This window comes from Triticum urartu, chromosome 4A, assembly GCF_056163025.1.
Source record: "Triticum urartu cultivar PI428250 chromosome 4A, HENAU_Tu73, whole genome shotgun sequence".
NCBI lineage: Eukaryota > Viridiplantae > Streptophyta > Magnoliopsida > Poales > Poaceae > Triticum > Triticum urartu.
Genome location: NC_141876.1, coordinates 72,428,396 through 72,455,350, shown reverse-complemented (window position 1 = coordinate 72,455,350; position 26,955 = coordinate 72,428,396). Strand labels below are relative to the sequence as shown.

The following is a 26,955-nucleotide window of genomic DNA, read 5'->3' as shown; positions in this document are numbered from 1 at the left end:
CCATCTTCACCACACAAAATATTCACATCATACACAACCCCGATGACAAGCCAAGCAATTGTTTCATACTTTTGACATTCTCAAACCTTTTTAACTTTCACGCAATATATGAGCGTGAGCCATGGACATAGCACTATAGGTGGAATAGAATGGTGGTTGTGGAGGAGTCAAAAGGAGAACATAGTCTCACATCAACTAGGCGTATCAACGGGCTATGGAGATGCCCATTGAGGGAGTCCTGGATTAGGGGGTGTCCGGATGGCCGGACTATACCTTTGGCCGGACTCCTAGACTATGAAGATACAAGATTGAAGACTTCTTCCCGTGTCCGGAAGGGACTTTCCTTGGCGTGGAAGGCAAGCTTGGCGATACGGATATGTAGATCTCCTACCATTGTAACCGACTCTGTGTAACCCTAGCCCTCTCCGGTGTCTATATAAACCGGAGAGTTTTAGTCCGTAGGACGAAGAACAATCATACCATAGGCTAGCTTCTAGGGTTTAGCCTCTCTGATCTCATGGTAGATCTACTCTTGTAGTACCCATATCATCAATATTAATCAAGCAGGACATAGGGTTTTACCTCCATCAAGAGGGCCCGAACCTGGGTAAAACATCATGTCCCCTGCCTCCTGTTACCATCCGGCCTAGACGCACAGTTCGGGACCCCCTACCCGAGATCCGCCGGTTTTGACACCGACATTGGTGCTTTCATTGAGAGTTCCTCTGTGTCGTCACTTTTAGGCCCGATGGCTTCTCCGATCATCAACAGCGATGCGATCCAGGGTGAGACTTTTCTCCCCGAACAGATCTTCGTATTCGGCGGCTTTGCACTGCGGGCCAATTCGCTTGGTCATCTGGAGCAGATTGAAAGCAACGCCCCTGGCCATCAGGTCAGATTTGGAAGTTTGAACTACACGGCCGACATCCGCGGAGGCTTGATCTGTGACGGATTCGATCCACAGCCAAGCGCGCCGCACTGTCACGATGGGCATGATTTAGCTCCGCCGCCGAACAGTGCCCTGGAGGCCGCACCTGTGTCCGCTCCGACCCCTAGCTCGGAGCCGATCACACCAACCGAGGATGGGTGGTTAGACACCGCCTCGGGGGCTGCAATCTCTACGGCGATTGAGCCGAACACCAGCCCTATTCTCTGCGAAGCCCGTGACTCCAAGGAGCCGGACTCCTCTCCAGACTCCGAGCCCTCCGCCCCCGACCGATCGAACCCGATTGGGCGCCGATCATGGAGTTCACCGCCGTGGACATCTTTCAGCACTCGCCCTTTGGCGATATTTTGAATTCACTAAAGTCTCTCTCTTTGTCAGGAGAGCCCTGGCCGGACTATGGTCAGCAAGGTTGGGATGCGGATGATGAAGAAATTCAAAGCCCACCCACCACCCACTTCGTAGCCACTGTCGATGATTTAACCGACATGCTCGACTTCGACTCCGAAGACATCGACGGTATGGACGCCGATGCAGGAGACGATCAAGAACCAGCGCCTATAGGGCACTGGAAAGCCACCTCGTCGTATGATATATACATGGTGGACATCCCAAAAGAAGGCAATGGCGATGGAACAGCGGAGGATGACCCCTCCAAGAAGGAGCCTAAGCACCGGCGTCAGCGGCACCGCTCTAAATCCTGCCAAAACAAAAACGGTGATTCCAGCACGGGAGATAATAACACCCCGGACAGTGCCGAAGACAACCACCTCCAGCAAGATTCAGCACAGGAGGATAGAGAAGCCAGCCCTCATGAGAGAGCGGCAGACAGAGAGGTCGAGGACGATTGTCGGTGTCAAAACCGGTGGATCTCGGGTAGGGGGTCCCGAACTGTGCGTCTAGGCCAGATGGTAACAGGAGGCAAGGGACACGAAGTTTTACCCAGGTTCGGGCCCTCTCGATGGAGGTAAAACCCTACGTCCTGCTCGATTAATATTGATGATATGGGTAGTACAAGAGTAGATCTACCACGAGATCAGAGAGGCTAAACCCTAGAAGCTAGCCTATGGTATGATTGTTGTTGTCTATATTGTCCTACGGACTAAAACCCTCCAGTTTATATAGACACCAGCGAGGGTTAGGGTTACACAAAGTCGGTTACAATGGTAGGAGATCTGAATATCCGTATCGCCAAGCTTGCCTTCCACGCCAAGGAAAGTCCCTTCTGGACACGGGACGAAGTCTTCAATCTTGTATCTTCATAGTCCAGGAGTCCAGCTGAAGGTATAGTCCGGCTATCCGAACACCCCCTTATCCAGGACTCCCTTAGTAGCCCCCGAACCAGCCTTCAATGACGATGAGTCCGGCGCGCAGATTGTCTTCGGCATTGCAAGGCGGGTTCTCCCCCAAATTCCGTGTACCTGTTGAATAAAGTCCGGTTTCTTGTAGATGTTGCGCTCCTTGGCTTCTACGCCCAATAATGGCCGCTTCCCACGTGTCAAACGAATATGAAAAGTCTGAGTGTTTTTACATTCACACCCCTAGCCGCGTAAATGAGCTGCCCTATTTAAGGGGACGAGGATTTAGATCCAAACCACATCTTCCCCCTTCGCAGTGTTCATCAGAGCGCATCCGACAAAGGTCCATTCCACCATGGCCAGCCGTCGCAACTCCTCCTCTCGCCCTTCCAGCCCTCAGCCTGGATATTGGGAGAGATGCTCCATCCCGTATAGCGAGCTAGTGATGCTCCAGACCAAGGGATTTCTTCCCCCGGCCTACATGATCCCGGTTCGAGCCGGTCTTGCCGTCTACAACGGCGGAAAGCAAGCGGAGAGTGCCCCCAATCCCTCCAAAGGAGAGCAGGTATGCCTAGTCCCTTATTTAATAAGGGTCTCGGGTTTCCAATCCACCCATTTCTCCAGGGGCTGCTGGAGTTCTACGGCCTCCAGCTACACAATCTCACGCCTGCCTCCGTATTGCATATCGCGGGCTTCGTAGCCCTCTACGAGCTGTTTTTGGGTGTCGAGGCTCATTTGGGCTATGGAAAAGGTTATTCTGCCTTGTTCCCTGCTCTAAGGAGGGGTCAATGTATCAAGTGGGTGGAGCCGAAGTGTGGCGCATCGCCGGGACCGGATATCTGTCCGGAACCCCAAAGAAGGCGTCCGAAGACTGGCCCTCGGAATGGTTTTATATAGAAGACGTCCCGCTGCCGGATCCTGTCCGGATCGGTCTCCCTGAATTTGACAGTGCTCCCTTAAAGAAGCACCTAAGCTGGCGTCCACGGAGCCCTCAGAGGGAAAGTGACAGGGACATCATTTACCTGATAGGCCGAATAAGATTGTTAGCCCATTCCAGACTAACCATGATCGGGGTTATGGCCGAATGCATCATGCAGGGGGTGCAGCCACTTCAGTATAGAAGCCACCCCATGTGGGACTTCAACGGGGAGGACGACGCCACCCGCTATGGTCGTAAGGGGCCGGATTCAGCTGCCGCTCTACTAAAGATCTTGTCCACTTTGTATAAGGGAGAAGAGGAGGAATTCCTCCGCGTCAACCCACAGGGTGGATTCTCTATGCACAATCCCCCAAGCTGGGTAAGTGGTCGCATTTACTTGCCCATCCGTTTTGTATTTTGTATTCCCATTGTTAAATATTCAGTCTGACGACTTCAATGCAGGAACTGCGCCGGGCTGTTAAGGAAATAAGCAGCCCTCCTCCACAACCCGAGGACCCAGGACGGTCCCTCGACCCGGCCTCTCAAGAGGATCCGGACATATCTGTGGAGCTGATTGATGGAGTGTTCCATCAATTGAGCAAGGACAACGCCTTGGTTGCCATTACGGCCAATTACCCGGGGCTAATCCCGGCCTCCCAGGTAACTGAGGTCGAAGTCCCAGTACCCCAAATAGGTGTCCGCCCTCTCGTGTTTTCAGTTTCCTGATTACAACCGAGCTTTGCAGGGGAGGTTTTTGAGGCGGAAGGCCGAACATGCGGCAACAAGCCAACGAGGGGCCGCAGGGCCCCGTGGGCAAAAAAGAAGTGCAGTCCGGACCGAGGCGTCAGTGCAAAGGTATGGCGCGCCCCCTTATCCTAGGTGTTATACCTTCGAGGCACATTGACACTCATGCTCTCTTCAGGACAAAGAGACCTCGCCGGACTATATCCGGAGAGGCTGCCAATCGCGCCTCCACCAGCCAGGCTCCAAAGCCTAGTCCGGAGGTGGAGGCGAACACAAGGCGCACGCCAGCCGCTCCTCCGAGGGAGGATGTGGACGGATTGTCTGCCACCAACTCTGAGGTGGAGAGTGCCATGAACCACAGGCGTCGCCGACAATTCTTCGTGATGCTTGTTTCTCCCAAGGGGCGTTAGATGCCTTCAACTCGGGAGATGCGTACCTCCGTGCCGCTCAAAATGGTCTAGCCAGAGCCACGGAGCAATATGTAAAGGACATACGGGTAAGAAAATTTTGGTAATTATATATATATATATATACCAGTAGCCCCTGAGACTTGAAACAGTTAGAATAACTGATTTAAGGATCATTTGTTATGCAGGTTCTTACAGAAAAGAATTCCCTACTGTCCAAGGAGCTGGAAGAGTGCAAAGCCCAACTTGAGGCCGCACTAGCCACAGTAGGGGAGCCCAAGGAGACCCCCTCTGGTAATATACACTTCAAAAGATAAGTATTTTGCGAAGCACGACATGGGTGCGAATCTGACAAATGAAATTGCAGATGGCGCCGAATTGAATCTGGAAAGGCAACACCTCCTACGCCAGCTAAAGGCTGGTGAGAAGGTGCTGACAAAGGTGAGGCGGGAGAAGAACGATCTCCAAGATGCCAACACCAAGCTGGGCGTCGAGCTGAAAGATGTTCGTGCCCAGCTGTCAGACTCCGTAAAGGAGAATCAGCGGCTTCGGTGCGGCATATTTAGTAAGTGCTTGAACGAACCTTTGAAAGAAAGTTCAGCGAGGAAGTCGACTAATAGAGCAATGTCTGTAGGTGTGCTAACAGGTCGTCCTGCAGAGGAGATGCCCGGTTCTACGGGTGACCTTCTTCCCGAGCTCTCGCAACTGCTCGATCGAGTTCGGCAGTCGATGCAAGGCGTCGCCCAGGCCCTGTGGCCATCTGTCTCCATGCCCGAAAGTCTTGGAGAGCTTGCGGAGAAGCTAAAGGGAGCACGGCGGCGCTTCTGATTGTGGAAGATATCGGCCTGCCATCAAGGCGCTAGGGAGGCCTGGGCCATGGTGAAGATGCGGTACACAAAGGCTGACCCCAACCACATGGCCGAGGTCGGTCCTGTAGGGCCCGATGGGAAGGAGATCCCTGTAAGCTTAGTATACGGTCAAGTAGAGTTGGCCGCAAAGTATTCCCAGCAGGACTGTAAATTAGACAGCCTGTTAGATGGTATTGAAGAGGAATACAATCAGTCAAAATGACTATGTAATTTAATTGACATTTATAATGCCCTCTAGCCGGATTGTAGATCATTTGTCATGGCCGACCTTTTCACTTCAGCCTCGGGACCTGACGGTCCGGAGTGTGTCCGAATTCCCATGCGGTTATATAGGAACCGAGGAATGCATGGAGACCAGGCGTAGGGGCCATTAGTGCGTGAACAGACAAGTGCCCAACTAGTTGTGTTATATTACATGGTTAGTAAGAAACATCTTCCAGGGAGAATAGTTCCGTTAGGGGTTCCTTTCCCTGGGAGGCATGCCCTAAGGTGCATGTCCATGCTGCGAAAAGAAACGCAGGAAAAACATCTGGGGGCATATAGATAAATAAAATAAAAAAGATGATCTTTAGTTCACCGACCGAATATTCCCTTAAGAACGCTAGCTTTAGGCTTCACCCAGTCTGAGGTACACGTCCGGCTGACCCAGCAGTAACAATCGCAGAGGTGCTCTCTTTACCACCTAGACGAACAATCGGGAACGTAGGGGCAAGCACAGGAGCCAGGCAACCCAGCTTGGCCAAAACTTAAGTCATATCGATGCATATAATGGTGAATAAAAGGTACATGCGGAAGTGTGACACATGTGTTGGGCATGAAGCCCGTATAAAATAGCTTCTGTTTAAAGAAGCCCCCAGGTTTAATGAGCGTGGATAGCGCGTCGCTTTATGAGCTTTTAAAGGCTATAAGAGAGACAGAGAAGAAGAGGAATGTAAGACAGAAAGTATATAAAAAATGGACAGAGGAAGGAGACGAACACAGAGTCCGGCGCTAGGCATAGAATCTTCGGAGACGGGCTGCGTTCCATGGGTTCGGCTCGAGTCGGTTATCCGATGCATTTCGCAGGCGATACGCTCCACCATTCAGGACTTGGTCAATTATGAAGGGTCCTTCCCACTTGGGCTTGAGTTTGTCCTTTTTCTTGTCCGGCAGGCGTAGAACTAATTCGCCAACGTTGTAATTTTTGGCCCGTACTTCTCTGCTTTGGTATCTTCGAGCTTGCTGCTGATACAATGCGGAACGGGCTTTTGCCACGTCACGCTCCTCCTCCAATGCGTCTAAACTGTCCTGCTGATCGAGATCGGCTTCTCTTTCTTCGTACATGCGCACTCAAGGTGAGTCATGAATTATGTCGCAAGGCAAAACTGCCTCTGCACCGTACACCATAAAGAATGGTGTGTATCCGGTGGTGCGATTCGGCGTGGTCCGCAGCCCCCAGAGTACGGAGTCGAGCTCCTCTACCCAGTGCGTGTTAGATTCCTTGAGGGACCGCACTAATCTGGGTTTGATGCCGCTCATGATAAGACCATTTGCACGTTCAACCTGGCCGTTAGTTTGTGGGTGATAGACAGAAGCATAATCGAGCTTGATGCCCATGTTTTTGCACCAGAGTTTTACCTCGTTGGCCGTAAAGTTCGTGCCGTTATCAGTGATGATGCTGTGGGGGACGCCGTAACGGTGTACAACCCCGGATATAAAGTCTATCACAGGTCCGGATTCGGCCGTCTTAACAGGCTTGGCTTCTATCCATTTGGTGAACTTATCCACCATGACCAGTAAGTATTTTTGCTTGTGGGTTCCGCCTTTAAGGGGTCCAACCATGTCAAGCCCCCAGACCGTGAAGGGCCAAGTGATGGGGATAGTTTGGAGGGCGGTGGGTGGCATATGGCTTTGGTTTGCAAAGAGCTGGCAACCGGTGCATCGTTGGACTAAGTCCTGGGCGTTTACCCGGGCCGTCGGCCAGTAAAAGCCTGTGCGGAAGGCCTTGCTCACAAGGGACCGAGCTGCAGCGTGATGACCGCCGAGTTCGGCATGAATTTCAGCCAGGAGGTTCCGCCCTTCCTCTTCGGAGATGCACCTTTGAAGGACTCCGGTAGTGCTTTTCTTATAAAGCTCTCCCTCGTGGACTTTGTAGGCTTTGGATCGCCGCACTATGCAGCGTGCCTTGTTTTGGTCCTCGGGGAGTTCCTGCCTAATAAGGTAGGCGAGGAATGGTTCCGTCCACGGGGCAATAACGGCCATTATTACGTGGGCTGAAGGTGTTATTTCATTGGCAGAGCCTCCAATTGTGTCAGAATGTTCGGTGTCGGGCAGTGCGGTTGGGTCCGGGCTGTTATTGTTTGGCTGCCCTTCCCATACTACGGATGGCTTGAACAGCCTTTCCAAGAAGATGTTGGGGGGACTACATCGCGTTTTGCGCCGATGCATGCCAGGACATCTGGCGCCTGATTATTTTCCCGGGCTACATGGTGGAATTCAAGCCCTTCGAACCGAGCTGACATTTTTAGGACGGCATTGCGGTAAGCTGCCATTTTTGGATCCTTGGCATTGAAGTCTCCATTTATTTGGGATATTGCGAGGTTCGAGTCCCCGTGCACCTCTAGGCGTTGAATGCCCATGGATACTGCCATCCGGAGACCATGTAAAAGGGCCTCATATTCGGCTGCATTGTTGGAGTCCGTGTACATAATCTGGAGTACGTATTGAACTGTGTCTCCTGTGGGGGACGTCCAAACAACGCCAGCCCCCAGTCCGGCCAACATCTTGGAGCCGTCGAAATGCATGATCCAATTTGAATATGTGTCGTACTCTTTAGGGAGTTCGGCCTCCGTCCATTCTGCGACGAAGTCGGCCAAGACTTGCGACTTGATGGCTCGCCGTGGCTTATAAGTTATGTCGAACGGGAGGAGCTCAATGGCCCATTTTGCAATCCGGCCCGTTGCGTCACGGTTGTTTATAATGTCGTTAAGTGGTACTTCCGAGGCTACTGTTATTGAACACTCTTGAAAGTAGTGTTGTAGCTTTCGGGATGCCATGAATACCGCGTACGCAATCTTTTGATAATGCGGGTATCGTGATTTGCAAGGAGTGAGGACAGTGGACACATAATAGACCGGCTTTTGAAGGGGTAATTTGTGTCCGTCCGTTTCTCGTTCGACGACGAGTACTGCGCTTACAACCTGATGTGTTGCTGCAATGTACAATAGCATTGGTTCGCCAGTGTTTGGTGTGGCCAGGACTGGGTTTGTTGCCAATATGGCTTTTATTTCATTGAGTCCGGCCGTGGCTGCATCCGTCCATTCGAAGTGTTCGGTGCGCCGAAGGAGGCGGTAAAGGGGTAGGGCCTTTTCTCCCAAGCGGGAGATAAAGCGACTTAGAGCCGCCACGCATCCGGTTAACTTTTGTATTTGTTTGAGGTCCTTTGGGATATCCAGTTGCGACAGAGCTTGGATCTTGGCTGGATTTGCTTCAATTCCTCTACCGGATACAATGAAGCCCAAGAGCTTTTCGGCTGGAACACCGAAAACGCATTTTTCCGGGTTGAGCTTGATGTCGTATGTTCGGAGGTTATCGAATGTGAGCCTCAAGTCATCTACTAGAGATTCGACATGTCTTGTTTTGACGACCACATCATCTACATATGCCTCCACTGTTTTGCCGATCTGGTTTGCCAGACATGTCTGAATCATGCGCTGATATGTTGCGCCGGCGTTTTTGAGCCCGAAGGGCATTGTGGTGAAGCAGAATGGGCCGTATGGTGTGATGAATGCCGTTGCGGCTTGGTCTGGTTCTGCCATCTTGATTTGATGGTAGCCGGAATATGCGTCGAGGACACACAACGAATCGTGTCCTGCGATAGCGTCGATAATTTGATCGATGCGGGGGAGTGGGAAGGGATCCTTTGGGCAAGCCTTGTTAAGGTCCTTAAAATCAACACACAGGCGCCAGGATTTGTCCTTCTTTGGTACCATCACCAGGTTTACTAGCTACTCCGGATGTTTTATATCTCTATGAATCCGGCCTCCAATAACTTTGCTAGCTCTTCTCCCATGGCCTGTCTCTTAGGTTCGGAAAAACGCCGAAGAGCTTGCTTGACAGGTTTGAATTCTTTTAGGATATTTAAGCTGTGCTCGGCCAGCCTGCGTGGGATTCCTGGCATGTCTGAAGGGTGCCAGGCGAAAATGTCCCAGTTCTCTCGTAGGAACTCTCGCAGTGTGGCATCTACATCAGGGCTTAAATGTGCCCCGATGGAAGCTGTTTTATTGGGGTCCGTTGGATGGACCTGGAATTTGACTATTTCGTCCGCCGGTTTAAAGGAGGTGGACTTGGATCTTTTGTCGAGTACCACGTCGTCTCTATTCACCGTGGAGCGCAACGCAGTTAGTTCCTCAGCCGCTAGGGCTTCGGATAGTGCCTCAAGGGCCAGTGCGGCTGTCTTGTTTTCGGCGCAGAGTGCTATGTCCGGATCACTAGCGAGAGTGATGATCCCGTTGGGCCTGGGCATCTTGAGCTTCATGTACCCGTAATGGGGTATTGCTTGGAAGATTGTAAACGCTTCCCGCCCTAGTAGAGCGTGATAACCGCTGCTGAACGGAGCCACATGGAATGTGACCTCTTCGGACCTGTAATTATCCGGCGTGCCGAACACCACATCTAGTGTGATTTTTCCTGTACCCTGTACAGCGCGCTTCCCGACTGGGGATTATTCCTCTAAAGGTTGTGCTGCTTCGCTCAATGCGGTTCTAGTATATTTCCATTTTTTGAAGGGTTTCCTCATAAATGAGGTTCAGTCCGCCGCCGCCGTCCATGAGTACCTTGGTAAGACGAAAGCCGTCCACTACTGGACTGAGGACCAATGCGGCAGGTGCTCGGGCTGTTCGGAATTTAGGTTCATCACTGGCGTTAAAGGTAATAGCCGTGTCACTCCATGGATTTATTGTTGCTACTTGGTAGAGTTTGGCAAGGCTGCGGAGTGTCCTTTTTCGCATATTATTTGATGCGAAAGTCTCGAAGACTGTTAATATCGTATTGGTGTCTCTGGGGTGGCTTTCTGTGGCCTCCGGAATTAGGAGATTTTCACCAATTTTGGCCACATGCCGGAGTATCCAACATGCTCTAAGGCTGTGAGTTGGTGTGGCGTCCTCTGTACTGTGAATTTTACAGGGTCCATTAAGCCATCCTTCCAATACGGTTCCATGCCCTGTAGAGGGTTTTTGCTTTTTGGTGTTTGACCCGGGTGTCTGGCGATGATGCACCCTTTTATTTCGGACTGGGTTTGCATTCAGGGCCGGATTGTCCCAAAATTTTATTTCGGTTTTCCAGGCGCTTTCCATCGCACAGTACTTTCATACTATGGACGCCAAGTCAGCGAAACGTGTGATATCACGACGACTTATGGCGTTGAGGATTCCCTTGTCCGTGCAATTATTGCAGAAGAATGAAATCGCGTCTTCCTCGCGGCAGTCCTTTATCCTGTTCATAACCAGGAGGAATCTGGCCCAGTAATGATGTACTGTCTCTTCGGGCTCTTGCCTAATTTGGGATAGATCGCTAATGTTCGGGTGGGTGGGTGGAATTAAATCCGAAGCCTCACCCCATCTGAGGCTCAGAGGCCGAGGAATTTCTGAACTCGAGAATTTGGATTCCTGGATGTTGTCCAATGAATCCAGTCCGTCGCCTGACTCTAAGTTCAGGTCTTGAGTGATATCCTCCCCTCCACGGGTATCCGGCTTGGAGGGATCGGGAATCCGGACGTAACGAGTCCTTAAGATAGATGAGGGGCCGTCGCACTGTCCCTCTACCATGGCAACATGATGGGTGACTTGGGGAGAGTTAATCTCTCTCAGATCGGGTTTAGGCCCAATCTGGTCATAATCCGTAGCGACTCCCAGGGCGGCGAAGCGATCCAAGAGCTCGTTTATGGAGGAGAGCTCCATTGGATCTAACTGCTCGGCAAGTTCCAAGCTGACATGAAGATTGTTTTCGATGGCTCGAGAGGTCATCGTCGGCGCAGAAGCCGAACAGGCGGTCATAAGAAAACCACCTAGCCGAAGGGTTTGGCTGACAGCCAAAGCTCCCTTAGCAACGGTGCCGTCTTTAAAGACGGGGCGAGGCATCCTTCCTGATGGCGACGACATAGAGGTACTCTCAATGAAAGCACCAATGTCGGTGTCAAAACCGGCGGATCTCGGGTAGGGGGTCCCGAACTGTGCATCTAGGCCGGATGGTAACAGGAGGCAAGGGACACGAAGTTTTACCCAGGTTCGGGCCCTCTCGATGGAGGTAAAACCCTACTTCCTGCTCGATTAATATTGATGATATGGGTAGTACAAGAGTAGATCTACCACGAGATCAGAGAGGCTAAACCCTAGAAGCTAGCCTATGGTATGATTGTTGTTGTCTATGTTGTCCTACGGACTAAAACCCTCCGGTTTATATAGACACCAGAGAGGGTTAGGGTTACACAAAGTCGGTTACAATGGTAGGAGATATGAATATCCGTATCGCCAAGCTTGCCTTCCACGCTAAGGAAAGTCCCTTCCGGACACGGGACGAAGTCTTCAATCTTGTATCTTCATAGTCCAGGAGTCCGGCTGAAGGTATAGTCCGGCTATTTGAACACCCCCTTATCCAGGACTCCCTCAACGATAATTATATGCCTCCCTCCGAAGACGAAGCAAGCTTCGACGACGACAAATTTGTCATGCCAAAGGATCCCGTCGAACAGGAGCGTTTCAAACGCAGGCTTATGGCCACGGCGAGCAGCCTCAAGAAAATACAGCAACAACTTAGAGCTGATCAAGATTTGCTAGCCAACAGATGGACTGAAGTCCTTGCGGCCGAAGAGTATGAACTTGAACGCCCCTCCAAGAGCTAGCCAGAGCGCAGGTTGCTACCCCAATTAGAGGAGGAAGCACCTAAACCTACATCACCAGTGCGTGATGCGGCCGACCAGCCACCCCGTGGCTGCGACAGAGAGGCCTCTCGGCCCTCCACTCAAGCTGCACCCCGATGCCGCTAAAAAATACCAAGGCATGGGAAAATGCGCCAGACCTGCGAGACATATTGGAGGCAAGGCAAGACAAACAAGATCGATCTACGGATCACGTGGGCGCCCCACGGCACGAGACGATACCCGTCACGCCGGATACAGTAAATCCGGCCGGGCCGAACACAGTAGACAAAGCTCGTTTGAGCTGCATCGTGATATAGCCCAATACAGAGGCGCCGCACACCCACTATGCTTCATAGATGAAGTAATGGATCATCAAATTCCCGGGGGTTTCAAACCCGTGAACATTGAATCATACGATGGCACAACAGATCCTGCGGTATGGATCGAGGACTATCTCCTTCATATCCACATGGCCCGCGGTGATGACCTACACGCCATCAAATACCTCCCACTCAAACTTAAAGGACCAGCTCACACAACCCACTATAAGCGAATCATGAATGCATTGCAACACCCTACAGCGGGGATCCCTCACGCTTGCGCGACACGGAGAGCACCATAGGACAGCACCAATAACAAAACATGCAACTCAAACCAATCTTGATCATCAAATAGCCCATAGGACAAAACAGATCTACTCAAACATCATAGGATAGCCATACATCATTGGGAAATAATATATAGCGTTGAGCACCATGTTTAAGTAGAGATTACAGCGGGTAAGAGAGAGGTTACACCGCTGCATAGAGGGGGGAAGAGTTGGTGATGATGGCGGTGAAGTTGTTGGTGAAGATGGCAGTGATGATGATGGCCCCCGGTGGCACTCCGGTGCCATCGGAAGTGAGGGGGAGAGATCCCCCCTCCTTCTTCTTATTCCTTGACCTCCTCCCTAGATGGGATAAGGGTTTCCCCTCTGGTCCATGGCCTCCATGGCACGGGAGGGGCGAGAGCCCCTCCGAGATTTGATCTGTCTCTCTGTCTCTCTCTGTTTCTGCGTTCTCAGATTCTACCCTTTCACCGTTTCTTATATTCCCGGAGATTCGTAACTCCGATTGGGCTGAAATTTTAACACGATCTCTATCCGGATATTAGCTTTCTTGAGGCGAAAGAAGGACATCAACCGCCTTACGGGGTGGCCACGAGGGTCAGGGGCGCGCCTGCCCCATTGGAGCGCGCCCCCTGCCTCATGGGCCCCTCGAGCATCGTCTCGCGTTGATTTCACTTCCCAAAAATCACATATATTCCAAAAAAAAATCTCTGTCCATTTTTATCCCGTTTGGACTCCGTTTGATATGGATTTTCTGTGAAACAAAAAACATGCAACAAATAGGAACTGGCAGTGGGCACTAGATCACTATGTTAGTCTAAAAAATAGTATAAAAAGTTGCCAAAAGTATATGAAAGTTGTAGAATATTGGCATGGAACAATCAAAAATTATAGATACGATGGAGACGTATCAACCTTCTTCTTGATAACATCCTCGGGCATACCTGCAAGCTTAAATAATCCATAAACTTCATCCACATAGATTAGGTGCAAATCGGGATGTAATGTTCCATCACCTGTGAAAGGATTAGCTAGCAGTTTCTCTATCATACCCGAAGGAATTTCAAAGTAAACATTTTCAGAAGGTTGAGGAGCAACTCTTTGCTCTACTGGTCGGGGTAAAGATACCCCGAACAAGCCCCTCAAAGGATTTTGTTCCATAGTAACAAGTGACAGTAAATTTCAGCACACTATATAAAATTTTCCTTACCAAATTCCAGCTACCAAAGGTGCTTCACTCCCCGTTAACGGTGGCAGAAAAGATTCTTGATGACCCACAAGTATAGGGGATCTATCATAGTGCTTTTGATAAGTAAGAGTGTCGAACCCAACGAGGAGTAGAAGGAAATGATAAGTAGTTTTCAGTAAGGTATTCTCTGCAAGCACTGAAATTATCGGTAATAGATAGTTTTGTGATAAGGTAATTTGTAACGGGTAACAAGCAATAAAAGTAAATAAGGTGCATCAATATGTGTGAATCCTTTTTGTAGCAAAGGACAAGCCTGGACAAACTCTTATATAAAGGAAAGCGCTCCGGAGGACACATGGGAATTATCGTCAAGCTAGTTTTCATCACATTCATATGATTCGCGTTCGGTACTTTGATAATTTGATATGTGGGTGGACCGGTGCTTTTGTACTGTTCTTCCTTGGACAAGCATCCCACTTATGATTAACCCCTATTGCAAGCATCTGCAACAACAAAAGAAGTATTAAGGTAAACCTAACCATAGCATGAAACATATGGATCCAAATCAGCCCCTTACGAAGCAACGCATAAACTAGGGTTTAAGCTTCTGTCACTCTAGCAACCCATCATCTACTTATTACTTCCCAATGCCTTCACCTAGGCCTAAATGAAAGTGCAACTATCCCTAGGTGGTTTTGGTAATTCATAACAACATATAGCTCATTGAGCTAATGCTATTCCAAGATGACTATTTCAGGAAAGCTCAATGATTGGCATGGCATGGATGTGAAAGTGGAACCCTCACAATGCTAAGGACAAAGGATTGGCTCAAGCTCAAAAGCTCAAGACTCTTCATTTTATATTTTAGTGATCCAAGATCACATTGAGTCTATAGGAAAAGCCAATACTATCAAGGAGGGATGAGGTGTTGCTTAATGAGCCTCTTGCTTCATGTGCTTAATGATATGCTCCAAAATCCTCAGCTACTTTCCCACTTCCACATATGACCTAAACCCAAAGCCAAACTCGGACCTACCGATTATTCCTATCCGGCGCCACCGAGTTTCACCTGTCATAGCCACTGCCAGAAACCCTAATCAATTCGGTTCTACCGATAGGGATCTCGGTCTCACCGAGATGGGATTGCAAACTCTCTGTTTCCCTTTCATAACTTTTCAGTCTCACCGAAAGAGCGAATCGGTCCCACCGAGATTGCAGTGTAAACTCTTTGTTTCCTTTTTGTAACTTTTCGGTCTCACCGAAAGAGCAAATCGGTCCCACCGAGTTTACCTGACCAACTCTCTGGTTAGCTTATTACCAAACTCAGTCTCACCGAGTTTGTGTAATCGGTCTCACCGAGATTACGTTATGCCCAAACCCTAACCATATCGGTCCTACCGAGTTGCATGTCAGTCCCACCGAAAATCTCTAACGGTCACTAGGTTTACCTTTTCGGTCCGACCGAGTTTGTTGATTCGGTCTCACCGAGATTGGAAAACTGTGTGTAACGGTTGGATTTTGTGTGGAGGCTATATATACCCCTCCACCTCCTCTTCATTCATGGAGAGAGCCATCAGAACACATACACAATTCCAACTCATATGTTCTGAGAGAGAACCACCTACTCATGTGTTGAGACCAAGATATTCCATTCCTACCATATGAATCTTGATCTCTAGCCTTCCCCAAGTTGCTTTCCACTCAAATCTTCTTTCCACAAAATCCAAATCCTATGAGAGAGAGTTGAGTGTTGGGGAGACTATCATTTGAAGCACAAGAGCAAGGAGTTCATCATCAACACACCATTTGTTACTTCTTGGAGAGTGGTGTCTCCTAGATTGGCTAGGTGTCACTTGGGAGCCTCCAACAAGATTGTGGAGTTGAACCAAGGAGTTTGTAAGGGCAAGGAGATCGCCTACTTCGTGAAGATCTACCGCTAGTGAGGCAAGTCCTTCGTGGGCGATGGCCATGGTGGGATAGACAAGGTTGCTTCTTCGTGGACCCTTCGTGGGTGGAGCCCTCCGTGGACTCGCGCAACCGTTACCCTTCGTGGGTGGAGCCCTCCATGGACTCGCGCAACCGTTACCCTTCGTGGGTTGAAGTCTCCATCAACGTGGATGTAGGATAGCACCACCTATCCGAACCACGGGAAAAACATCTGTGTCTCCAATTGCGTTTGAATTATCCAAACCCTTCCCTTTACATCCTTGCAAGTTGCATGCTTTACTTTCCGCTGCCAATATACTCTTTGCATGCTTGCTTGAATTGTGTGATGATTGCTTGACTTGTCCTACAATAGCTAAAATCTGCCAAGAACTAAAATTGGGAAAAGGTTAAGTTTTTATTTGGTCAAGTAGTCTAATAACCCCCCCCTCTAGACATACTTTCGATCCTACAAGTGGAATCAGAGCTTTGGTCTCCATTTGCTTTGATCTCCATAGCTTTTGGTGGTCATAGCCTTGGTTTCACAACCTAGGAGAGTATGGCGTCTAGCGAGGGAAATTATCACCGTAGAGGTCCTTACTTTGATGGTACTAATTTTGCTAGTTGGAAGCATAAAATGAAAATGCATATTCTTGGACATAACCCCGCCGTTTGGGCTATTGTGTGTGTTGGTTTGCAAGGTGACTTCTTTGATGGGAAAGAACCAAACCGTGAAGCTACCGCGGATGAGTTGAAGATGTTGCAATACAATGCTCAAGCTTGTGATATTCTCTTCAACGGATTGTGCCCCGAAGAATTCAACAAAATCAGCCGTCTTGAGAATGCAAAGGAAATTTGGGACACTTTGATTGATATGCACGAAGGTACCGACTCCGTCAAGGAATCCAAGTTGGATGTGCTTCAAAGTCAACTTGACAAGTTCAAAATGAAGGATGGTGAAGGTGTCGCTGAAATGTACTCTAGGCTTGCTCTCATCACAAATGAGATTGCCGGCTTAGGAAGTGAAGAGATGACCGATAGATTCATCATCAAGAAGATTCTAAGAGCCTTGGATGGAAAATATGATACCGTGTGCACATTGATCCAAATGATGCCCAATTACAAAGATCTCAAGCCAACGGAGGTGATTGGAAGAATTGTTTCTCATGAGATGTCACTTAAGGATAAAGAGGAACTTCACAACAAATCAAGTGGTGCCTACAAAGCCTCATGTGAAGCCCCTACAACATCAAGTGAGAAACAAAAATTCAATGAAGAATTGAGCTTAATGGTGAAAAACTTCAACAAGTTCTACAAGAGTAGAAGCAAAGATAGAAGCTTCAAGTCAAGGTCCTACAATGACAAAAGATCTTCTAGTCGAGAGCGAAACTGCTACAGTTGTGGAAAACCCGGACACTATTCCAATGAGTGTACAGCTCCCTACAAGAGAAGAGAAGATTCTCCAAAAAGAAGAAGCAAAGAATCACCACCAAGAGAGAGAAGGAGTAGAGATGATCGTTATGAACGAAGATACTCATGGAGAAGCAAGGATTCGGAAAGGAAGGAAAAATCATCAAGGAGCTACACAAAACGAAGACATCAAGCTCATGTTGGTGAATGGGTATCTGGCTCCGACTCCGACAGCCACTCCGAGAGAAGTTATCACTCCGACTCCGAAGATACTCAAGATGAAGGTGTTGCCGGTCTAGCACTTGTGTCAACCAACTCCTACGACATATTTGACTCACCAAATGAAGGAATTGGAAGATGCTTCATGGCCAAAGGTCCTAAGGTAACACACCCCGAGTATGTTGATTTCAATAGTGATGAAGATGACTTGTTAGGTGATGATTTGCTTGTTGACAACTCTAGTGATGAATACTATGATGAAACGTCAATTAATCATGCTAATCAAGATAAAACGAATGACAATGCTAAGGAGAAGATTGAGGCTCTAACTAAAGAACTAAACACTCTTAAGTTAGCTCATGAAACTATCTTCGAAGATCATCGAGAACTTTTAAGAGCTCATGAGAAATTACGCTTTGAAAAGCTCAATCTTGAGCAAGAGCATGAGTTCTTAAAAGCAATCAATGATGATCTCCGCAAGAAAAGTTCTTCTTACATTGCCAAGCGTTTACTCTTATCCACTTACATGCCTCAAGTCAAGTCTAGTAACAAGAACAAGAAAGATTCTTCCTCTAGCAGTAACAATGATCATGCTAAATCCAATATTGTTGCTTCTAGTAGTTCTCTTGATTCCACTAATGATTCTCTTAGCCAAGTTACACTTGAGCAAGAAAATAGCTTATTGAAGGGAATTATAGAGAAAGGAGTGTACAAAAGCCTTGCCGGGAGTAAGCAATTCGAGGAAATTGTGCGCAAGCAAGGAATGCACCGGAAGAATCAAGGTGTTGGTTTTGAACGAAAATTCAATGCCAATGGAGTTGAGTGGGAAGAAGATCAATACCCCAAGACAAAGTTTGTTCCTCAACAAGAGAAGTATGATACTTCTTTCAAGGGGACACAAGCTCAAGATGATCTCCCACCACAAGACTACAAGCAAAAAGGCAAGGACAAGCTTCAAGAGGAAATTGATGCATTTGAAGAAGCTCCTAAGACCTTAGTCAAGTGGATTCCCAAGACTACTTCAAGTTCCACTTCATCAAGTATGACTACAACTCCAAGGATTCCCATCAAGATGGTGTGGATCCAAAAGAAGAAGAACTAGAAAGTTCTTGAGGGTGACTCCGCCAACATACTTCACTCTTATCATTTTGGCAAGAACAAGTGCAATCAACTTCCACATCTTGCACTAGTTCAAGGAGTCACAAACCCTCTTGTTGGTAAGATAAGGGACAAGGTAACCTAAAAGTTTCCATGGACATAATCTTGTGTGTGCATCACTCTATGTCCATGGATATCCTTGTTTGTTCCTTGTGGGACTAACCCATGTAGGTATTGAAAGTGCAATTCACTCAAATGGATAGCTCCAAGTGATCTACATCAACATTGAGCATCCACATCTTCAACATCTACATGAAGTCATCATCGACAAAACCCGAGGTTAATTCATCCCTCTAAGGGGGGATATCACATCTAGGGGGAGCTTTACTCTAAGACTTGAGCTAAAGCAACTCTAAAGATGTGAACACAACAATGCTTTATGTAAAAGTGGTAACCCCACTTGAGCTTAAACGACGAGTATGACCTATGATCAAGTGTTCTCACTTGACTCCTAAGTCAATATACTCATATGTAGATGACCTTGTCATCGCAAATTGCTTGATAGATGCTAGAATTGGTTGTGCATGCCTTGTCACATATTTCAATTGCCATCTTATTGTGTGAGCATGCTGGTTGCATATTTTACTCATTCGAGGACATCCACTTGTTGTTTTGATTGTTTGGTTTTATTTCCTTTTGCCAAGTGGATGGACAAGAATGCCTAAGAACCTCCTCTAGCTATCTATGCTTTTCTCGTCTCAAACTCTATTCATGCTACATCACAAAATTTGATCAAGTCAGATTCGAACCACTCTGTGTGAGGAGCGCTCGGAGTCCCCGATTCGTCATAGACTTAAACTTCCAAAACCTCTTTATGATTCTCGGTCTGACCGATACCCTACTTTTGGTCCTACCGAGATCATTAAGTTGATCTAGGTTTTCGATCTCAGTGCAACCGATTTGAACCATTCGGTCACACCGAGTTGCAACAACTGTATACAGTTTTGCATCTCGGTGCCACCGAGTTGTTCCACTCGGTCACACCGACAGGGTCGGGCTATATATAGTCACGGGAAAAAATTTGGAAATTTCTCCGAACCCCTTCGCCCGCGCGATAGCCTGCTCTGCCAACTTGGTCTCCGGGTCGTCTCCTCGCCGCCAGCCGCCTCCAGTCGCTGGTCTCCATCGCCGTCAACGGAATTCAACCCTGTCGTTGCCGCCATAGCGAGTCTCCGCCGAACTAGGGTATGGACTCAATCACAGTGCTATTCCCCGTCCGATTCCTAGCACATTGTGTTCTTAATGATTCTTGCCACGATTGAAACACTCCTATCCAGTCAATGCGTTCGTAGATTAGTTTTGATTCGAAAATTTTAGGGTTAGGTTTCCGCCGAAACCATCTCGGACCCACCGAGTTGAAAACCTCGGTCCCACCGATTTGGCTCATGCCATTGTACAAGTGAGACTCGGTCTGACCGAGAATTACTTATCGGTGTGACCAATTTTGGAACTTTGTGAAACCCTAGCAGTCTCGGTGCCACCGAACTGTGACTCGGTCTGACCGAGTTCACTAGTTTAGGTTCCAAAACTGCTTCGGTATCACCAAGTTTAAAAATCGGTAGATCCGAGATGCTTTCAGTGGGAAACTAAAACTAAGATTTTGAATCATTCTTTTGCAAAAATCTCTGCATTTTGTGATGCTCATCCACTCTACCTCATCTATAAACTATTCACAGGGTCAGCAGTCAGCTTGTTCATCATGTCAGACCAAAGTGATAGCCAGAACATGTCAGAACAGCCAGTGCAGATGAGTGAGGGCACTAGTCCCTCAAGTTCTTCAGATGAAGGCAGCAGGAGCACCCCTAGCAATCTGCCAAAAGCTGCCACAAGACAAAGGAAGAAGAGAACCTCAGAATCAGAGGATGAGGACTATGTGGCAGAAGAGGAAGCAACCTCAAAGAGAGTAGTGCTCGAGAAGGAACATGGCTCAGCTCAAGGCACAAAGCCAGGATTGAAAATCAAAAGGCCAGCAGGTAGGCAGCCTATGCCAAAGGCCAGAGCCTCAACTCAGATTCCTAAAAAGCCTGCAACCATAGAGCCAGTTGCTGCTGAAGGAAAGAAAAGGAAGGAAAGGGTCAAGAAGACCGTAGCCAGAGTGCTTGGAAAGGCTTCCATCATGGAAGAAGAGGAAGAAGAAGAGGTTGCTGCACCAGCACCTAAGGCACCCAAGATAATGGGTGATGCTATCAAATCAGGGGCTACTGCATCTAAGCCCAAGGAAGCACCCAAGGCTGCATCAAAGGTCAAGACAGCTCCAAAGAGAAATACGAGGAGCATACCTGCAACTGAAAAGAACAAGGTCCCAGTGCCTGAGACTGTTGTTGAAGAAGATGATGAAGAGCATGTTCTGAGAAAGCTCAAGCCCAAGATCCCAGACCACAATGATGCTCATCCTGTGGCTGAGGACATAAAGCTCAGAAGAGACTCAAGGCTGAGCAAGTGGAGAGAAGCAGATCCGTATGCTTCAAGGAGAAGAACTACTGTTGATTACAAGTTTCACACTAAGGAACAACAGGACTTCTATGAGACTGTTTTGTTGGACAAGAAGCCCATAGTTTGTAACATGAGATGGGTTGATTGGGAGTACATCAAGGACAATGAAGAGCACTATCCTGGAGTGCAAGACAGCTTCAATGCTTGTGGAGTAGCAGACTTTGTTGGGCAGAAGCTCACAAAGTGGAACGAGGAACTTATTATGCAATTCTACTCCATGGCACACTTCTATCCAGATGGTAGGATAACTTGGATGTCTGAAGGTACAAGGTACCAGTCTACAGTTGCTGAATGGGCTCAGCTGATTAATGCCCCAGAAGAGCATGACGATGACTTGGACATTTATGCCAAGAAGAAGATGGACCACAACTCAATGTCAAACATGTACAAGGAGATTCCAAATGAAGCACTTGATACGTTCAAGTTTGGCTCAGTACACTATCTTCTGTCAGGGCTGCCAACTATCAACTGGATTCTTAGGCACACCCTACTGCCCAAGTCTGGAGATCACAAGATGATCAGAGGCCATGCGATCAATTTGCTTCATATATTTGATGTGCCACAGAAGTTCAAAGTGATGAGCCTCATGGTAGAGACCATTAAGAGGACAGCAACTGATCAGAAGAGGAGCTGTGGATATGCCCCAAAAATTCAGGAGTTAATCAACTCCAAGATGGGCACAGGCATATACTTATTGGACAAGGAACACCTGCCCATCCGTCCAGATTTTGAAGATAATCAAGTTGTCATGAATGAGAATGAACCATCATCTGCACACGCACAAGCAAAGAAGGAGAAGGCGAGGAAGGAGAAAGCTGCCAAGATGCCAACTCAAGAGGAGGCATCTGAGTATTTCTTGAAAACCAAACAAGAGCAGCTTGGTTACTTGATTGCATCCACACTGAGGATTGAGCAAGGACTGGCCACCCTCACTCAGAATCAGCAGAGCTTAGAGAGGATCATGGAACAAAAGTTCTATGACTTGGATGTCAAAGTAACAGAGATTCAGTCTGCAGTGGAACAACTTCAGGATGACATGCAGGAGAGGAGAGGCAAGACTACAACTGATGCATTTGCCAGAGTGCCAAGAGCTCAGAGATCACATGCAGTGCCAGTTGCTGACACCAGAGCCACCACTTTTGCACCAGCTACAGCCTCAGTTCCACCAGCTCCAGCGTCCACTTCAGCCTCGACTTTGACCATGTCTACAGAAGGCTTCGTCCTTGGAGTGCTCCGGACTCCACCACCACCTGAAGATCAAGCCTGAGTGTCGACTTAGCACTATGCATTTTCTAGGAACTTTTTGGTAACTTGTTGCCAAAGGGGGAGAAAATGTATAGATCATAGGCTTCGAGAGAGAGTGTTGCTTTTATTCTCTCTTGTTTTATTTGGTGGTTTTTCGAACTTTGTTTGCTTTTGTGTGAGATACTATGTCATTGCTCGTGAGACATTGATGATCATGTGTTTGATCATAAGCTACACTTAATGTTTGCTTAATATTATCATCTTATCTATCTTATGTGATCATTCACTATTCTTGGTGATGAGTGCATGTATTTCATTCTTATCATTTTAAGCGCTCCACCAAGATGTATGTGACATGGAAGAGTAACCCATGACTCTAACTCTTTGTGCATTTGCAGTCCAAAGCAAATTTTAAATATGCACAAATTTAGGGGGAGCTCTTACTTGTCACATACTTCTCAAAGCGACGATATATTTCATGCTTATTATCATTTGTCGAAGCTTTGATCTATATGTTGTCATCAATTACCAAAAAGGGGGAGATTGAAAGTGCAACTATCCCTAGGTGGTTTTGGTAATTCATAACAACATATAGCTCATTGAGCTAATGCTATTCCAAGATGACTATTTCAGGAAAGCTCAATGATTGGCATGGCATGGATGTGAAAGTGGAACCCTCGAAATGCTAAGGACAAAGGATTGGCTCAAGCTCAAAAGCTCAAGACTCTTCATTTTATATTTTAGTGATCCAAGATCACATTGAGTCTATAGGAAAAGCCAATACTATCAAGGAGGGATAAGGTGTTGCTTAATGAGCCTCTTGCTTAAGGACAAAGGATTGGCTCAAGCTCAAAAGCTCAAGACTCTTCATTTTATATTTTAGTGATCCAAGATCACATTGAGTCTATAGGAAAAGCCAATACTATCAAGGAGGGATAAGGTGTTGCTTAATGAGCCTCTTGCTTCATGTGCTTAATGATATGCTCCAAAATCCTCAGCTACTTTCCCACTTCCACATATGACCTAAACCCAAAGCCAAACTCGGACCTACCGATTATTCCTATCCGGCGCCACCGAGTTTCACCTGTCATAGCCACTGCCAGAAACCCTAATCAATTCGGTTCTACCGATAGGGATCTCGGTCTCACCGAGATGGGATTGCAAACTCTCTGTTTCCCTTTCGTAACTTTTCGGTCTCACCGAAAGAGCGAATCGGTCCCACCGAGATTGCAGTGTAAACTCTTTGTTTCCTTTTTGTAACTTTTCGGTCTCATCGAAAGAGCAAATCGGTCCCACCGAGTTTACCTGACCAACTCTCTGGTTAGCTTATTACCAAACTCGGTCTCACCGAGTTTGTGTAATCGGTCTCACCAAGATTACGTTATGCCCAAACCCTAACCATATCGGTCCTACCGAGTTGCATGTCAGTCCCACCGAAAATCTCTAACGGTCACTAGGTTTACCTTTTCGGTCCGACCGAGTTTGTTGATTCGGTCCCACCGAGATTGGACAACTGTGTGTAACGGTTGGATTTCGTGTGGAGGCTATATATACCCCTCCACCTCCTCTTCATTCGTGGAGAGAGCCATCAGAACACATACACAATTCCAACTCATATGTTCTGAGAGAGAACCACCTACTCATGTGTTGAGACCAAGATATTCCATTCCTACCATATGAATCTTGATCTCTAGCCTTCCCCAAGTTGCTTTCCACTCAAATCTTCTTTCCACAAAATCCAAATCCTATGAGAGAGAGTTGAGTGTTGGGGAGACTATCATTTGAAGCACAAGAGCAAGGAGTTCATCATCAACACACCATTTGTTACTTCTTGGAGAGTGGTGTCTCCTAGATTGGCTAGGTGTCACTTGGGAGCCTCCGACAAGATTGTGGAGTTGAACTAAGGAGTTTGTAAGGGCAAGGAGATCGCCTACTTCGTGAAGATCTACCGCTAGTGAGGCAAGTCCTTCGTGGGCGATGGCCATGGTGGGATAGACAAGGTTGCTTCTTCGTGGACCCTTCGTGGGTGGTTGCTTCTTCGTGGACCCTTCGTGGGTGGATCCCTCTGTGGACTCGCGCAACCGTTACCCTTCGTGGGTGGAGCCCTCCGTGGACTCGCACAACCGTTACCCTTCGTGGGTTGAAGTCTCAATCAACGTGGATGTAGGATAGCACCACCTATCCGAACCACGGGAAAAACATCCGTGTCTCCAATTGCGTTTGAATTCTCCAAACCCTTCCCTTTACATTCTTGCAAGTTGCATGCTTTACTTTCTGCTGCCAATATACTCTTTGCATGCTTGCTTGAATTGTGTGATGATTGCTTGACTTGTCCTACAATAGCTAAAATCTGCCAAGAACTAAAATTGGGAAAAGGTTAAGTTTTTATTTGGTCAAGTAGTCTAATCACCCCCCCTCTAGACATACTTTCGATCCTACACTAAACAATGGTGAAGTGTCATGTAGTCGACGTTCACATGACACCACTAGAGGAAAGACAACATACATCTCATCAAAATATCGAACACATACCAAATTCACATGACTACTTATAGCAAGACTTCTCCCATGTCCTCAGGAACAAATGTTCATAATCAGAGGGGTATTAATATGCATAAAGGATCTGAACATATGATCTTCCACTGAATAAACCAACTAGCATCAACTACAAAGAGTAATCAACACTACTAGCAACCCACAAGTACCAATTTGAGGCTTTGGGACAAAGATTTGATACAAGAGATGAACTAAGGTTTGAGATGAGATGGTGCTGGTGAAGATGTTGATGGAGATTGACCCCCTCCATATGAGAGGATCGATGGTGATGATTTCCCCCTCCCGGAGGGAAGTTTCCCTGGCAGAACAGCTCCGTCGGAGCCCTAGATTGGTTCTGCCAAGGTTCCGCCTCGTGGCGGCGGAGTTTCGTCCCGTGAGCTAGCTTATGATTTTTTTTCCTCGACGAAAGACTCCATATAGCCAAAGATGGGCATAAAAGGGCTGCCATGGGCCCCACGAGGTAGGGGCGCGCCCAGGGGGTAGGGCACGCCCCCACCCTCGTGGATGATGGGTGGCCCCTCTCTAGTACTTCTTTCGCCCAATATTTTTTATATATTATGAAACGTGCTCCCGTGAAGTTTCAGGACTTTTGGAGTTGTGCAGAATAGGTCTCCAATATTTGCTCCTTTTCCATCCCAGAATTCCAGCTGCCGGCATTCCCCCTCTTCATGTAAACCTTGCAAAATAAGAGAGAATAGGCATAAGTATTGTGACAGAATGTGTAATAACAACTCATAATGCAATAAATATCGATATAAAAGCATGATGCAAAATGGACGTATCATGGAGGCGGACGATGCCATTGAAGAAAGCACGTGTGAGGGAGGTGGCGGTGTAGGGGTGGCCGAGCGCGATGAAGTGCGCGTACTTGGAGGAGCGGTCGACCACCGTAAGAATAGCGGACTTGCCGCCCACCTTGGGAAGGCCCTTGATAAAATCCATGGAGATGTCCGCCCAGACTTGAGAGGGAACCTCCAGGGGCTGTGGCAGTCCCGCCGGTTGCAATGTCTCCGTCTTTTTGCACTGGCACATCATGCAAGACCGCACCTAGTCTCGTACCAGCGCACTGTCACCGAGGATGTAGAAAACTGATCGGAGGCGGTGGAGGGTCTTCTGCACACCCTCGTGGCCGGCCGAGTGTGCCAGCAACATGGTCTGGTGACGTAGATCGCCGTGATCTGGCACGAAGAGGCGCCGCCCGTGCAGGAGTAATAAGCCGTCGTCCAGGTGCACGGCTCCTGCAACTCGCCTGCATCGAGGCGCTGATGGAGGTGCCGCACATCTGCGAAGGTTGCCGTGGCTCGGCGGATGTCATCGATGAAGGTGAACGAGGGCCCTGAGCGGGTGCAAAGGGCAGCCCCCTCGGTGTTGACGGCGCCCGCGTCATGGTCGGCGTTGCGGCGGGACAGTGCGTCCGCCACGGTCTTGAGGCGACCCGGCCGGTACTCGATGATGAAGTCGAACCCAAAGAGCTTGCTGATCCACTGGTGCTACGGGATGGTGGATAAGCGCTGGTCCAACAGAAACTTGAGGTTGTAGTGATCCGTGCGAATAAGGAACGACCGCTCCCATAGATACGGCCGCTAGTGGCGCACAACCTACACCAAGCCGATGAGCTCCTTCTCGTAGGCCGCGAGCTTGTGATGGCACACGGTGAAAGGCCCGCTGAAGAACACGAGCGACCCTGCGCCCTGATGAAGGATGGAGCCAAACCCCACGCCCGAGGCATCACAGTCCACTGTGAACAGCTTGTCGAAGTTAGGCATCTGGAGGACCGGCCCCGTGGTGAAGGCGTCGTGGCGCAATAGTCATGTGAGCGGCGCCGTGATGAGGCCGAACTCCCGGATGAACTTCCGGTTATAGCCCACGAGGCCCAGAAAACCACGGAGGGCCCGCGGCTAGTGCAGCGTTGGCCAAGCCGCGATGGCTGCGACCTTGTCAGCATCCATGGCGACTCGCTTCACCGATATGACGTGGTCGAGATACGCAACAGATGGCGTGCCGGATGAGCACTTCGAGCTCTTGAGGTGCAGATGGTGCGCCCGAAGCTCGTTGAATACGATGGCCACGTGCTGCAGGT

General features: G+C 48.4%; 1 protein-coding gene across 1 annotated transcript in view; it reads right to left on the bottom strand.

The window, feature by feature from the left end:
• Positions 1 to 26,641, bottom strand: part of LOC147974837 (uncharacterized) — a 45,518-nt gene extending 18,877 nt beyond the window's left edge. The window contains exons 1-3 of the mRNA XM_087520166.1: positions 26,480 to 26,641; positions 25,997 to 26,365; positions 25,691 to 25,898 (exon numbers count right to left, since the gene is read on the bottom strand). Coding sequence (XP_087376292.1) covers positions 25,691 to 25,898; positions 25,997 to 26,365; positions 26,480 to 26,641 — 739 coding nt within the window. The remainder of the gene's footprint in view (positions 1 to 25,690; positions 25,899 to 25,996; positions 26,366 to 26,479) is intronic.
• Between the last annotated feature and the right edge of the window lie 314 nt (positions 26,642 to 26,955).